The sequence below is a fragment of the Salvelinus fontinalis genome, chromosome 26 (genome assembly GCF_029448725.1).
Source record: "Salvelinus fontinalis isolate EN_2023a chromosome 26, ASM2944872v1, whole genome shotgun sequence".
NCBI classification, from domain to species: Eukaryota; Metazoa; Chordata; class Actinopteri; order Salmoniformes; family Salmonidae; genus Salvelinus; species Salvelinus fontinalis.
This window is the reverse complement of record NC_074690.1, coordinates 15,456,794-15,473,772: the sequence shown is the minus strand read 5'-3', so window position 1 is coordinate 15,473,772 and position 16,979 is coordinate 15,456,794. Positions and strand designations below refer to the sequence as shown.

General features: G+C 43.2%; 1 protein-coding gene across 5 annotated transcripts in view; it reads left to right on the top strand.

The window, feature by feature from the left end:
- LOC129823716 (RNA-binding Raly-like protein) overlaps window positions 1-16,979 on the top strand; it is a 59,615-nt gene that overhangs the window by 14,373 nt on the left and 28,263 nt on the right. For 3 of the 5 annotated variants that reach the window (XM_055882664.1, XM_055882661.1, XM_055882660.1), the window contains one exon: window positions 12,395-12,669. In XM_055882664.1, coding sequence (XP_055738639.1) covers window positions 12,414-12,669 — 256 coding nt within the window. In that variant the 5' untranslated portion in view covers window positions 12,395-12,413. Of the gene's footprint in view, window positions 1-12,280; window positions 12,670-16,979 lie in introns of all 5 variants that reach the window. The other 2 variants (XM_055882663.1, XM_055882662.1) reach the window with 1 other exon arrangement.

Here is a 16,979-nt window from a genome sequence, read left to right as displayed (position 1 = left end):
ACTGGCCAATAGAATTAGAGTCTGGTAGCAGCAGTTGTATGTACAGTACCTGTCAAAAGTTTGGACACACCTACTCATTCCAGGGTTTTTCTTTATTTTTACTATTTTCTACATTGTAGAATAATAGTGAAGACATCAAAACTATGAAATAACACATATGGAATCATGTTGTAACCAAAAAAGTGTAAAACAAATTAAAATATATTTTCGATTTTTCAAAGTAGCTACCGCTTGCCTTGATGACAGCTTTGCACACTCTTGGCATACTCTCAACCAGCTTCTAGTCACCTGGAATGCATTTCAATTAACAGGTTTGCCTTGATAAAAGTTAATTTGTTGATTTTCTATCCTTCTTAATGCGTTTGAGCCAATCAGTTGTGTTGTGACAAGGTAGGGGTGGTATACAGGAGATAGCCCTATTTGGTAAAAGACCAAGTGTCATATTATGGCCAGAACAACTCAAATAAGCAAAGAGAAATTACAGTCCATCATTACTTTAAGACATGAACGTCAGTCAATACGGAAAATGTCAAGAACTTTGGAAGTTTCTTCAAGTGCAGTTGCAAAAACTATCAAGCGCTATGATGAAACTGGCTTTCATGAGGACCGCCACAGGAAAGGAAGACCCAGAGTTACCTCTGCTGCAGAGGATACGTTCATTCGAGTTACTTGTCTCAGAAATTGCCGCCCAAATAAATGCTTTATAGAGTTCAAGTAACAGACATCTCAACATCAACTGTTCAGAGGAGACTGTGTGAATCAGGCCTTCATGGTCAAATTGCTGCAAAGAAACCACTACTAAAGGACACCAATAAGAAGAAGAGACTTGCTTTATTTGACCAAGAAGGAGAGTGATGGAGTGCTGCATCAGATGACCTGGCCTCCACTATCACCCAACCTCAACCCAATTGAGATGGTTTGGGATGAGTTGGACCGCAGAGTGTAGGAAAAGCATCCAACAAGTGCTCAGCATATGTGGGAACTCCAAGACTGGTTGGAAAAGCATTCCAGGTGAAGCTGGTTGAGAGAATGCCAAAAGTGTGCAAAGCTGTCATCAAGGCAAAGGGTGGCTACTTTGGAGAATCTAAAATCTATTTTGATTTGTTTCACACTTTTTGGTTACTACATGATTCCACATGTGTTATTTCATAGTTTTGATGTCTTCACTATTATTGTACAATGTAGAAACACATAGTAGTAGATAGTAAAAATAAACTTTTGACTGGTACTGTATGTGTGTCTGGGTGCGTGCGTGCATTCATGACTGAGTGTATGTGTGCTAAGGTGTGGAGAATCAGAGCAGGTGGTCAGTCCAGGTTGTTTTACTCCAATGTTTGTAAATGAAAACAAACACCGTATAGCCTTAAAACATGGTTAAAACTACAATTGTGATATTATGAGAGTGGTTACATTTCTCCAGACCCATCCCATAGCTTTTTAGTGAAACAGGGACAGGGAGTTATTGTTTCAACTACTGATTGCCGCTTTAATAATGGTTACTGACCTCAGGGCCCCTAATGACTGTAATGAAGTGTCACTGGAGAGATTAGCTCTCTCCTACAATAGCTAGCCCAGTTCAGTGAACAGACAGACAGCTCTCGTCTCCTCCCATTAAAACCACTTATGACAGGACCCCTGGATGGTTGATTAGTCAGCTAATGGACTCACCACTGTAAACCTCAGACTGGAACTGTGACATGGCCAACAGAGTGAGTAGGTTTAGATTAGAGAGCAGAGCACATCTAATGCACTCTACAGTTCACACCTACTCATCATCTGCAACGTTCTATAGAGCAGGGGTCGACAACCTTAACAATCAAGGTTAGGTTCATTACCCTGGTCACAGATCAGTTTGTCTGTTTTTCTGTCTTGCTATTCTTTATATTCTGTGGCTGTGAAAAGCAGGATAACGTTGCCGTGTGTGACAGCTGAGGAGAGACGTGGCTGGTGAGAGAAATGGAGGAATGGAGTGAAAAGGGAGGATGGGATGGTGAGAATTGTGTGGAGAGAATGTCTTAGAGAGAGGAGATTAATTGTTGATAGGGTTCTCAGGCAGACTCTTCTTTGAGTGTGTGTGTGTGTGTTTGTGTGTGTGAGCTGGACTAGCACCAGACTCACAGCTCATGTTCTGCCTGCCACTCCAGTGGAATCAGCTGTTGATACCAACAGTTATCACTACAGTACTGTGAGAGGCTGTCATGCGTCTGCTGAGAGACTAACTAACTAGTTCCAATCAGAACTAGGAACAAATAGTTGAGATGCGCTTGATTTGGCTTCCACTGTCCTGTGGAGTAGTCCCAAAGACGCAAGCTCCATGCAAAATCAGACAGACCTCAGGGTGTTTTCACATATAGTCCTCTTAAAAAGAACCGATCTCAGTCGTCTTTAAAGTGAACTCAGTTCTCTTTGTGTTTACACTGCCCTTGACTTTGAATGAGGACTCACCTATTTTGTGGTCCGAGTCCTCTTTGCATTCACATTGCTATGTTTAGAATGGAACCAAGATCTTTTTCCTAACATTCACTCGATGCAATGTGGGTTTTTACAAAGTGCAGGACAAACCATACCATCAGATCGTGTTATCGGACAGCTAGATGTAATTTTGGAAGCAAATAGATTTCATTTAGTTAAAAGATGAGACATGGGAGAGTTCCGGTTTAGCATGTGAATGGAGAATAAACCCAGTTTAAAGCTCGTGGACGAGGCTCCTACGCATGAGTTAATTTAGCCAAATTTGTACTTTGCATTCCACTTCCTTACATATCATATATTTATTTGATTGATTGATGAGTTCGTAAGTTACCTTATTGATTCAAATGTCACACGACCTGAGGGGCAGAAGACCTGTAACTTAATGTTTCAACCGCGATGGCAAACGTGAATGGTAATAATGGAGCCGACTCCAGTCCAACTGTTATAGAGCCTCGCGCGGTCACACTCATGTCAGAATTCTTTGCGGATGTGCTGGGTCCGGCCATCTTTCCATCACCCCCGAAGCTGGACAGAGCCCACCGCACTGGTGGGCGGAGCCGACAACTCCAAGCCTAGAGTGTTTATCGTCTACGGTGACAAGGAGCACATCCTCCAGAGGCAGGGCAGAGACCAGCTACACTTCTGCACAGTGTTCATCTTTCCTGACCTCAGCTCGAATGTCTCCAAAAAAAGAGCTAAATTCCTCGATGTGAAACGCAAACTTCATGAGAAGAAAGGGAAATTCTCACTCCGCTTCCCTGCTCGTCTGCACATTGAACATGCCGGGGGGAAACCACAATTCGACTCCCACGAGGACGCCCAGCGTTGGTTCGACAGTCACTTCTGAGCTGTATCTTGGATCTATGACCTACTTTTTTTGCCAGGTAGCATGCATAGCCTAGCCTTTAAGTCGAAGGTATGTTTGACCTTTACGGCAGGGCATAAAAAAAATGTTCTCTCCTGTTGCTATTCCTTTTCTACTCGGCAGAAACACTAATGTTATTGGACTCTGATAAAAATGACTAATACTGTCTTGTGTGGTTGTCATTTAAGCTACACATTTGGGAGGTCCTTTTTATTTGGCTAGATGGCTAATGTAGTAATGCATAGATACAATTCCAGGCTTTTGCAGAACTTTCCTCTGTTTTTTTCTTTCTTTCTTTTCGTCTAGATACTTACTGAAGGACTTTCCACCACTTTACTCCATATTGATCATTCGTACATGTACAGACACTCACAGCCCCTTTTCTTTTTTGTAACATACAGTGGGACACTTATTTGGCCATCCTTAAGACACATTGTATACGTATTGCACTGATTGAAGACTCCCTGAGTCAGGGACAGTTCCGTTTTACTGTAATGGGGTGTTTGTTTTGTTGTTGACCTACTTTACCGTTTTGTGAATGCCTTTTCAAATGTATTTCACGACGGGTGCTATGGAGCCTCTCCGAGTTAGGATAGGAAGGTTTTCTGTTTATATACACCGAAGCTGCGCAAACATCAACCTGCTGTCTCCATTCGCTGGGGAAGGAGACTTTGGGTTTGGGTGGGAGGGGAGGGGGGGGGAGTGACCTTTTTCGGTCCTATTTTTGTAATATAATATTTTTTTATTTTATTTTTTCATCAGTTTTCTGTTATCTTTGCAAATGCTTGGTCAGTTTTCACAGCTTTTTCATTTCAATATTTTAGATGGCTAACAACGCTAAAAGTAGTACTATAGGTATGGCTAATCCTATAAAGTTTTTTTTATCTTGGCAATGAACAATCTTGTCAAGAGGTCTAGGGTCTTCTCTCATTTGAAAAAGCTAAAAGCAGATATGATATTTTTACAAGAGACCCATTTACGCATTAAAGATCACTCAAGGCTACAAAACTCCAAGTTTAGTCAGGTTTTCCATTCAGACTTTAACTCCAAAGCCAGAGGGGTTGCAATTTTGGTTAGTAAAAGAATACACCTCTCTACTACTAATGTTATTTCAGACAGTAATGGGAGATATTTAATCATAACTGTCACCATTTGGCACACACCTGTAGTATTGGTCAATGTATATGCTCCCAATTTTGATGATGTTGAATTTGCCAATGGGTTGCTGGGTAAAATCCCTTCTCTGAACACCAATCTTTTGATATTTGGCTGGGATCTGAATTGTGTTATTAGCCCGGCTTCAGACCGCTCCAACGCCAGAACTATGTCTCCCTCTGCTATGTCAAAGTCCTTCTCAGACTTTATGGTTCAGAATGGGTGTACAGATCCCTGGAGATTTCAGAATCCCCAGACAAGAGAGTATTCTTTCTTTTCACATGTACACCATTCCTTTTCTCGTATTGACTATTTCTTTATTGATCATAAGTTACTTCCAAATGTCACCTCTTCTGAATATTTACCCATTGTAATTTCTGATCATGGACCTTTATCCCTCGACATAGTCCTATTAGGACAAACTCGTACTCTTCTCAGGAGATTAAATTCTCTTCTCCTGTCTGATGCAGACTTCTGTAATGTTATCTGCACTTCTATTGATCATTGAATTTTTTCAAATCAGACAAGCTTATCCTCTCATTCTCTCTTATGGGAATCACTTAAGGCCTATCTTAGAAGATACATAATATTTATTATTCTTTTCATTTAAACAAAAACTCGGAAAGCTAAACCAGAAGAACTCACTAAAGTCATCCTTGACGTAGACCATCAATATGCCCTGACGCCATCTCCAGAGCTATATAAGCAACGCTTGAACTTACAATATGAATTCAATCTCTTGTCCACTACAGATGCAGAACGGCTACTATTGCGTTCACGTGTTACCTAATATGAACATGGCGACAGGGCAAGTCGTCTGCTCGCACACCAATTACATTTACATTTACATTTAAGTCATTTAGCAGACGCTCTTATCCAGAGCGACTTACAAATTGGTGCATTCACCTTATGATATCCAGTGGAACAACCACTTTACAATAGTGCATCTAACTCATTTAAGGGGGAGGGGGGGGGTTAGGAGGATTACTTTATCCTATCCTAGGTATTCCTTAAAGAGGTGGGGTTTCAGGTGTCTCCGGAAGGTGGTGATTGACTCCGCTGACCTGGCGTCGTGAGGGAGTTTGTTCCACCATTGGGGTGCCAGAGCAGCGAACAGTTTTGACTGGGCTGAGCGGGAACTGTACTTCCTCAGAGGTAGGGAGGCGAGCAGGCCAGAGGTGGATGAACGCAGTGCCCTTGTTTGGGTGTAGGGCCTGATCAGAGCCTGAAGGTACGGAGGTGCCGTTCCCCTCACAGCTCCGTAGGCAAGCACCATGGTCTTGTAGCGGATGCGAGCTTCAACTGGAAGCCAGTGGAGAGAGCGGAGGAGCGGGGTGACGTGAGAGAACTTGGGAAGGTTGAACACCAGACGGGCTGCGGCGTTCTGGATGAGTTGTAGGGGTTTAATGGCACAGGCAGGGAGCCCAGCCAACAGCGAGTTGCAGTAATCCAGACGGGAGATGACAAGTGCCTGGATTAGGACCTGCGCCGCTTCCTGTGTGAGGCAGGGTCGTACTCTGCGAATGTTGTAGAGCATGAACCTACAGGAACGGGTCACCGCCTTGATGTGAGTTGAGAACGACAGGGTGTTGTCCAGGATCACGCCAAGGTTCTTAGCGCTCTGGGAGGAGGACACAATGGAGTTGTCAACCGTGATGGCGAGATCATGGAACGGGCAGTCCTTCCCCGGGAGGAAGAGCAGCTCCGTCTTGCCGAGGTTCAGCTTGAGGTGGTGATCCGTCATCCACACTGATATGTCTGCCAGACATGCAGAGATGCGATTCGCCACCTGGTTATCAGAGGGGGGAAAGGAGAAGATTAATTGTGTGTCGTCTGCAATTAGAACGCAGTGCTGCTACCCGTCCGATTCCCCAAATTAAAGATTCCACTCATAGCTTGATTTCTGACCCTACGGGGATCAATGACACCTTCAAATCTTTCTATTGCTCCCTGTATACAGTTGAAGTCGGAAGTTTACATACACCTTAACCAAATACATTTAAACTCAGTTTTTCACAATTCCTGACATTTAATCCTAGTAAAAGTTTCCTGTCTTAGGTCAGTTAGAATCACCACTTTATTTTAAGAATGTGAAATGTCAGAATAATAGTAGAGAGAATGATTTATTTCAGCTTTTATTTCTTTCATCACATTCCCACTGGGTCAGAAGTTTACATACACTCACATAGTATTTGGTAGCATTGCCTTTAAATTGTTTAACTTGGGTCAAACGTTTCGGGTAGCCTTCCGCAATAAGTTGGGTGAATTTTGGCCCATTCCTCCTGACAGAGCTGGTGTAACTGAGTCAGGTTTGTAAGGCCTCCTTGCTCGCACACACTTTTTCAGTTATGCCCACAAATTTTCTATGGGATTGAGGTCAGGGCTTTGTGATGGCCACTCCATTACCTTGACTTTGTTGTCCTTAAGCCATTTTGCCACAACTTTGGAAGTATGCTTGGGGTCATTGTCCATTTCGAAGACCCATTTGCGACCAAGCTTTAACTTCCTGACTGATGTCTTGAGATGTTGCTTCAATATATCCACATCATTTTCCTCCCTCATGATGACATCTATTTTGTGAAGTGCACCAGTCCCTCTTGCAGCAAAGCACCCCCACAACATGATGCTGCCACCCCCGTGCTTCACGGTTGGGATGGTATTCTTCGGCTTGCAAGCCTCCCCCTTTTTCCTCCAAACATAACGATGGTCATTATGGCCAAACAGTTATAGTTTTGTTTCATCAGACCAGAGGACATTTCTCCAAAAAGTATGATCTTTGTCCCCATGTGCAGTTGCAAACCGTAGTCTGTCTTTTTTATGGCGGTTTTGGAGCAGTGGCTTCTTCCTTGCTGAGCGGCCTTTCAGGTTATGTCGATATAGGAGTTTTTTTGCTGTGGATATAGATACTTTTGTACCTGTTTCCTCCAGCATCTTCACAAGGGCCTTTGCTGTTGTTCTGGGATTGATTTTCACTTTTCGCACAAAAGTACATTAATCTCTAAGATACAGAACGCGTCTCCTTCCTGAGCGGTATGATGGCTGCATGGTCCCATGGTGTTTATACTTGCGTGCTATTGTTTGTACAGATGAACGTGGTTCCTTCAGGCATTTGGAAATTGCTCCCAAGGATGAACCAGACTTGTGGAGGTCTACAATTTGTTTTCTGAGGTCTTGGCTGATTTATTTTTATTTTCCCATGATGCCAAGCAAAGAGGCACTGAGTTTGAAGGTAGGCCTTGAAGTACATCCACAGGTACACCTCCAATTGACTCAAATGATGTCAATTAGCCTATCAGAAGCTTCTAAAGCCATGACATAATTTTCTGGAATTTTGCAAGCTGTTTAAAGGCACAGTCAACTTAGTGTATGTAAACTTCTGACCCACTGGAATTGTGATACAGTGCGTTATAAGTGAAATAATCTGTCTGTAAACAATTGTTGGAAAAATTACTTGTGTCATGCACAAAGTAGATGTCCTAACCAACTTGCCAAAACTATAGTTTGTTACCATGAAAAACGAGTTTTAATGACTCCAACCTAAGTGTATGTAAACTTCTGACTTCAACTGTACGTCTGAATTTCCATCAGATACTGCCAATATGACTACATTTTTGGGTGAACTGGAGACTCCCACAGTTGAGGCTGATACTGCAGATGACCTTGATTCTCCTCTCAGCCTTGAAGAAGTTATTCAGTCTATCAAGTCAATGCAGAGCAGCAAGGCTCCAGGGCCTGATGGGTTTCCAACTGAGTTCTTTAAGAAATTCTATACCAAGTTAGCCCCTTTACTTCTATCTATGTATAATGAATCAGTTGAACGTGGCTCGTTGCCATCTACCCCAACACAGGCTTCAATAGCGCTTCTCCTTGAGAAGGGGAAAGACCCCACTTCCTGTTCTTCATTTAGGCCCCTAAGCCTCCTTAATGTGGATGTAAAGGTGCTGGCGATGCGTCTGGAAGAAGTCTTACCAGGACTCATATCACAGGAACAAACCGGCTCTGTTTAACATTTTTTATTCTAAACAATTCTCCAACTCCCCTGAGGTGGTAATCTCCCTAGACGCAGAGGAGGAATTCGACAGAATTGAGTGGGAGTACCTTTGCTGATCTTAAATTTGGGGACAAATTTAGCTCATGAATCTGTCTCTTGTATACATCTCCCCAGGCCAGTGTCTGTACCAATGACACATGTTCTGATTATTTTGCCCTGGAACGTGGGACACGCCAAGGCTGCCCACTGTCCCCTTTATTATTTGCCGTCGCCATTGAGCCCCTTTCAGTAGCTTTCCGGGCATCCTCCTCTTTCCAAGGTGTAGCACGGGAAGGAGTTAAACATAGGTTATCATTATATGTAGATGATTTGTTACTCTATGTAAATAACCCTGTAACCTGTTTACCTTCTATCCTTCCTATTCTGGAGAACTTTGACTCCTTCTCCGGTTACAAGCTGAATCTCCAGAAAAGTGAGTGCTTCCCAATCAATCCAGCAGCGCTACAGTTCCAGCAGACAAACTTGCCCTTTCAGCTTAGCCACTCTGGTTTCATATAGCTTGGAGTGAACTAACTCGTTCATTACATGCTCTTTTTTCTGCAAACTCTACTCCCCTTCTTGCGCAAATGAAAACTGATTTTCCGAAATGGGGTAGCTTACCACTATCACGTATAGGAAGGATTAATGCTATAAAAATGAACAGTTTACCCAAATTGCTTTATCTATTTCAATCTATCCCATTGTTTTTACCAGTGTTTAGGTCAGCCAATCAGGCTGTTGCCACATTTATCTGGGGAGGAAATGTACCCAGAGTCAGTAGAGCAGAGATGCAAGTTTAGTGGAGGGCTGGCACTACCCAACTTTTTATACAATTACTGGGCAGCCAACTTTCAGAAATTGCCATTCTGGTTACATGCTCCATATACCCCATGGTGCCACCTAGAGGCACATTCTTGTATTTCTTCCTCTCTTCCTGCTTTACTCTGCTCTTCTCTCACAACATCCCCCTCTCGCTATACTCACAATCCTGTAGTGCTTTCCACACTTAAGATTTGGTACCAGTTTCGATGACATTTTAAATTCTGAATCTACTATGGGTCCTATTGATAGGAATCACTTATTCCCCACTTCTCTAATAGATCATGCATTCTCTTACTGGACAAGGAAAGGTATTAAGTCCTTCCAATACGTATATGTAAATATACTTTTTTCTAGTTTTTCAAACCTGGCCTCTAAATACTCTTTGCCTCCATCTCACTTTTTCCGTTACCTTCAAATTAGGTATTGTGTCTCCTCCCAATTTTCTGGCTTCCCTGCTCCACCCCATTGCCAACCCTGGGTTGGCATATTGGCTCTAATACATCGACTGAAAGCAGTCATTTCTCAGATCTATCTGTGTATTTTGTCATTGGACAAACACTCCACCAACAAAATGAAATCTGTTTGGGAATGGGAAATGGGTGTTGAATTTACACAGGAATGGTGGGATGAGGCGATTGATAGAGTACGATCCACTACATCTTGTGCTCATCTTGGTCTCATACAATTTAAGGTTTTACATAGGGTGCATTTTTCCAAATCCAGATTGAAATGAACCTGCAGCCTTGTCCCTTGAGAGCAGTCTTTGGTATTCCAGAAGAGTTGTTCTCCTTGGACCCCAAATATGCCGATACTGTTGCTTTTACATCCTTATTAGCTCGATGTAGAATTCTTCTCCAGTGGAAGTCTGCTCAGTCCCCTCTACTTCTCAATGGCTGAACGATGTAATGTTCTTCCTGAAGCTTGAGAAAATTAAGTATTCTCTTAGGGGTTCCAATGATACATTTGTTAGAAAATGGCAACCATTTATATCATACTTTAATGGCGTGCAGAGGCTCCCCTCTGATGAGATGCTTTAAGGTTTCCCTGTAGGCATTACCAGTAGTCATTACATAATAGGTACAGTCATCAATATAATGCTATCCAGTCCCAGCACGTTTGTCTAAGGTTTACTGATCATTTATTTATTTATTTATTTATTTATGTTTTTGTATTTTGAATCTGTATTGAGTTGTTTGTATATCACTCCCCCCCCCCCCCTTCAATTTCGAGGACCGAATTGAGGGGTGATGTGGGCTGGGTGATCAGGGTGGGTAGTTGGAAGGGGGTTGGGGGTGGTTGGTTGGTAAGAAACCGAGGTGGGTGGACTGAGGTAGGACAGGGACTAGGGGGGTTGGATGGATGTGTTGTATGGAGGGAGGGTGGTTGGTTGGGATATGGTAAAATCTTTATACTTACATTGATGTACATTTTGTAAAACTTAAATAAAAATATATATAAAAAAAGATGAGACATGGGCCTCCTGAGTGGTGCAGCGGTCTAAGGCACTGCATCACAGTACTAGAGGTGTCACTACAGACCCTGGTTTGATCCCGGGCTGTATAGAAACCGGCCGTGATCGGGAATTCCATAGGGCGGCGCACAATTGGCCCAGTGTCATCCGGGTTAGGGGAGGATTTGGCTGGGGGGGAGCTTTACTTGGCTCATTGCACTCTAGCAAACTCCTTGTGGCGGCCGGGCGCCTTCAGGCTGACCTTGGTTGTCAGTTGAACGACAAATTGTCGCGGCTGGCTTCCGGGTTAAGCTGGCGGGTGTTATGGATGCATGACTCGACTTTCCCCTCGCGAGCACGTTGGGGAGTTGCAGCGATGAGACAAGACCGAAATTGGGGAGAAAAGGAAGATTTTTTAAAAATTTGTATTTTATTTTTAATTAGACATAATTATAATCAGAAGATAATAAATATTAATAATATTTACATGTAAATATTATTGGTAAGAGAAAATATAGCAGAAGAATACTGCAGATTAAATAATGCTGTAATTGAAAATTGTACACTGAATGTAGGATACTGCCCCTTTAAGAGCTAGGCTTGATTTTGTGGGAAATGCTATCCGGGATCCTTCGGACGTCCCTACCCTAAATCCTAACCCTAACCCTTACCCTAACTTTAACCTTAACCCGTACATTAACCATTTTAAATATCAACTTCAATGGGGTAACATCAGAGGTGGGAGGTCCCAAAGATCCCGGATAGCAAAGACCTTGATTTTGTACTCTAGTTGTGATTCTATCCAAATATGTCATTTCTCACCTCACACTATTCCTACCCCAAAAACAGTTTATAAAGCTGTCAGCCTATAGATCACGTATGGCAAACAAATAATCTGAACATCGTGTCAGTACAAAACTCCACACATATTTTGGAATTTCTGTGCATCCTTGACAATCGCTAATCAATATCCAAAAACAGCACACGTTTTTTCCCCACGGACCTGCACATCATCATCTTCTGTCTGAGGGGTTATGTCAGGGGAAACAGTATTGCAGTAGTCTAGTGTGTGGTGCAGGAATAATGACAAGCGAACCTCGGAAGCTTTGTGTTCACATTGCCCCAAAAAAGGGAACCGGACCACGTAATTCAAGCGAACCGAACTCAGACCACCTCTCGAGATGGTCTTGGTTCGGTTCAGGGGCCTCTTTTGAGGGGTCTGACTTCCTTTGTAGTGTTCACTGCAGAAAAACTTAAGAGAAGCACACTGAGTTTGCAAACATTGTCTGAAAGGGACCAAGTGTGAAAACATCCTCAAATACTTGAAAGCATTGTGTTTTGTGAGAGCTTGATTGGGTGATCTCAGATTTCCAATGTATTCATAATGGCAAATAAACTTGAAATACTTTAAGTTGACCGTATCTGGCCCTGACCGTATCTGACCGTGACAATATCTGACCCTGACATCTTTTTTCTCTAATTTCAGCACGGTGTGGTAGGATGACTGGAAAGACTCTCTCTCTCTCTCACACACACACTCCCCCCCTACACAACCACCCACCCTACACACTCTGACGTCTCTTCTCTCCTCCTCGGTCAGTCGGTCAGGGTACAGTAGGATGACTGGTAAGACTCCCACCAGCAACGTGACCAACAAGAATGACCCACGCTCCCTCAACTCCAGAGTCTTCATCGGCAACCTCAACACGGCGGCGGTAACCAAGGCCGACATCGAGACCCTCTTCGCCAAGTACGGCAGGATCGTGGGTTGCTCCATCCACAAGGGCTTTGCCTTCGTCCAGTACGGCAGCGAGAGGAACGCGCGAGTGGCTGTAGCAAGAGAGAACGCCAGGGTCATCGCTGGACAGCCCCTGGGTAACTTCTTTTTTTTGCTCGTGGATTGCAGGCAAGGAATATGTTAGGTCTATATTGTGGTAAGAAGATAACTATTGAGTTGTTGTTGATATCACATCAGTGATTGTACTGTGCTTCTCTTCAGCTGTTCTACTGTTCTAGTGCCTCTCAATTGGACTCACTGTTGAGGCCTCTTGAATTCTTGAATGAATCATTAGTTCCAAAGGACAAGCTATTTCAGAGTGGATCCACTGATGCAGAGTACAAGAGAGTACATTGCATTCAGTATGAGTGGCGATTTTAGTATGTAAATCTTGGTGGGGCAAAATCACCACTTTTTTTTTTAGATGCATGCCAGAAAAGCCCCTACACAACACAACACTAAACAATACATGAATTGCACTATAACGGTGACAAACGGTGCCCACAAACTGTTGGCGGAGCCTTATGTAGGCCCCAACAGCAGAGTTTTCTTTTCAGCACCATGGAAGGAATCCTTACCACCGCTACACCTGGCTATCAGCGGAGCCTTGTCTGGCAGCCAAACAGTTCATTCAGCCTCATTTACTGCCTTTTTAAAAAACATAGCTGATATGGCTGACTTGCTTAAACAATTGTGATTTCTACTGACAATTGAGATGTACAAACTATGGCATAAGGGAACGAGGAGCAGATAAAAGGTAATCCGTAATTTTGATTAAGACATTAATGAGCGAGCTAGGACCGACGTAGTCAATATAACTATTTGTGACTATTTATGTATCAAAATTTGAAACTTTGTTTTTTACATTGGATAAAAGCAGAGATACAGAGCCAAAAAATGGTATATCATACACTGCATTTGAGGAACAATGGGAAAGTAATTCTGCTTTGAAATTTGATACACTTGTAACCTCAATTTTGAGAAAATAACCTCTGAATGTTTTGGTACCAACTGGAGAGCTCTTCTTTGTTTACACACATTCAGCATCGTTCACACCCTCTTAAGCTTTAGACTGACCCATCTCTTTAATTAGGGATCCCTTAAGCCCCACTCCCGCTCGAATCCCGGTAACGGGATTGATTTGACAACATCCAGTGAAATTGCAGCGCGCCAAATTAAAAAACAGAAATACTAATAATAAAAATTCATAAAACATACAAGTGTTATACATCAAAATAAAGCTTAACTTCTTGTTAATCCAGCCGCTGTGTCAGAATTTAAAAAGGCTTTACGGCAAATGCAGACCATGCGATTATCTGAGGACAGCACCCCGCATACAAACACATGAAAATCTGATTTCAACCAGGCAGGTGCGCGACAAAAGACAGAAATAGCGATATAATTAATGCTTTACCTTTGACGATCTTCTTCTGTTGGCACTCCAAAATGTTCCAGAAACATCACAAATGGTCCTTTTGTTCGATAATGTCCTTCTTTATGTCCCAAAAATGACCATTTATTTGGCGCGTTTGATTCAGAAATACACCGGTTTCAACTCGCCCAACATGCCTACAAAGTATCTAATAAGTTACCTGTAAACTTGGTCCAAACATTTCAAACACCGTTCCTAATCCAACCTTAGGTACCCTAAAACGTAAATAATCAATACATTTTAAGACGGAATGAACTGTTTATAATATCGGATAAAAACAACGTTTTTGGATGGACTCCAGGTCCAAAAGACTTGAGTCCATCTGAGTGACACATGGAAAGAATAGGACTACTTCTTCATTTCTCAAAAGAAAAACATCAACCAATTTCTAAAGACTGTTGACATCTAGTGGAAGCCATAGGAACTGCAACCAGATTCCTATTAAAAGAGCTTCCCATAGAAAACTAATGGAAAACACATTGACCTCAAAAAAAAAATCCCTGGATGGATTGTGCTCGGGGTTTCGTCTGCCAAATCAGTTCTTTTCATCCGGACGTGAAAATACTGCCCCCTAGCCCAAAGAGGTTTTAAGAGTTGATCCGAGCGTTCTGTCCGAACAGCAGCAGTCAAGCAAGCAACCAAGCTAATTGGCTAACATGCTAGCTACTTCCAGACACAAATGAGAGAACAGCTCAATGAACATTACTCGCCCAAGCAGTGCTGGTTAGGTTGTTTTATGTTATCCAGAGCGTTGGTGACTGTCTTCCGGCGCTGACAGAGATGGCCGCCTCGCTTCGCGTTCCTAGGAAACTATGCGGTATTTTGTTTTTTTACGTGTTATTTCTTACATTGGTACCCCAGGTAATCTTAGGTTTTATTACATACAGTCGGGAGGAACTACTGAATATAAGAGCAACGTCAACTCACCATCATTACCAACAGGAATATGACTTTCCCGAAGCGGATCCTGTGTTTTGCCTTCCACCCAGGACAATGAATCTGATCCCAGCCGGCGAACCTAAACAACGTCGCCGTAAAAGGGGCAAACGGAGCGGTCTTCTGGTCAGGCTCCGGAGACGGGCACATCGCGCACCACTCCCTAGCATACTACTCGCCAATGTCCAGTCTCTTGACAACAAGGTTGATGAAATCCGAGCAAGGGTAGCATTCCAGAGAGACATCAGAGACTGTAACGTTCTTTGCTTCATGGAAACATGGCTCACTCGAGAGACGCTATCGGAGTCGGTGCAGCCAGCTGGTTTTGTCACGCATCGCGCCGACAGAAACAAGCATCTTTATGGTAAGAAGAGGGGCGGTGGGGTATGCCTTATGATTAACGAGACGTGGTGTGATCATAACAACATACAGGAACTCAAGTCCTTCTGCTCACCTGACTTAGAATTCCTCACAATCAAATGTTGACCGCATTATCTACCAAGAGAATTCTCTATGATTATAATCACAGCCGTATATATTCCCCCCGAAGCAGACACATCTATGGCCCTGAACGAACTTTATTTGACTCCATGTATACTGGAAACCACATATCCTGAGGCTGCATTCATTATAGCTGGGGATTTTAACAAGGCTAATCTGAAAACAAGACTCCCGAAATTCTATCAGCATATCGATTGCGCAACCAGGGCTGGTAAAACCCTGGATCATTGTTATTCTATCTTCTGCGACGCATATAAGGCCCTCCCCCGCCCTCCTTTCGGAAAAGCTGACCACGACTCCATTTTGTTGCTTCCAGCCTACAGACAGAAACTAAAACAAGAAGCTCCCGCGCTCAGGTCTGTTCAACGCTGGTCCGACCAATCTCATTCCACGCTTTAAGACTGCTTCGATCACGTGGATTGGGATATGTTCCGCATTGCGTCCAACAACAACATTGACGAATACGCTGATTCGGTGAGCGAGTTCATTAGAAAGTGCATCCGCGATGTCATACCCACAACAACTATTAAAACATTCCCAAACCAGAAACTGTGGATTGTTGGCAGCATTCAGGGCAAGGTGACCGGAAACATGACCGAATACAAACAGTGTAGCTATTCCCTCCGCAAGGCAATCAAACAAGCTAAGCGTCAGTATAGAGACAAAGTAGAGTTGCAATTCAACGGCTCAGATACAAGAGGTATGTGGCAGGGTCTACAGTCAATCACGGATTACAAAAAGAAAACCAGCCCCGTTGCGGACCAGGATGTCTTGCTCCCAGACAGACTAAATAACTTCTTTGCTCGCTTTGAGGACAATACAGTGCCACTGACACGGCCCGCTACCAAAACCTGCGGACTCTCTTCACTGCAGCCGACGTGAGTAAAACATTTAAACGTGTTAACCCTCGCAAGGCTGCAGGCCCAGACGGCATCCCCAGCCGCGTCCTCAGAGCATGCGCAGACCAGCTGGCTGGTGTGTTTACGGACATATTCAATCAATCCTTATCGCAGTCTGCTGTTCCCACATGCTTCAAGAGGGCCACCATTGTTCCTGTTCCCAAGAAAGCTAAGGTAACTGAGCTAAACGACTACCGCCCCGTAGCACTCACTTCCGTCATCATGAAGTGCTTTGAGAGACTAGTCAAGGACTATATCACCTCCACCCTACCTGACACCCTAGACCCACTCCAATTTGCTTACCGCCCCAATAGGTCCACAGACGACGCAATCGCAACCACACTGCCCTAACCCATCTGGACAAGAGGAATACCTACAGTGGGGAGAACAAGTATTTGATACACTGACGATTTTGCAGGTTTTCCTACTTACAAAGCATGTAGAGGTCTGTAATTTTTATCATAGGTACACTTCAACTGTGAGAGAAGGAATCTAAAACAAAAATCCAGAAAATCACATTGTATGATTTTTAAGTAATTTATTTGCATTTTATTGCATGACATAAGTATTTGATACATCAGAAAAGCAGAACTTAATATTTGGTACAGAAACCTTAGTTTGCAATTACAGAGATCATACG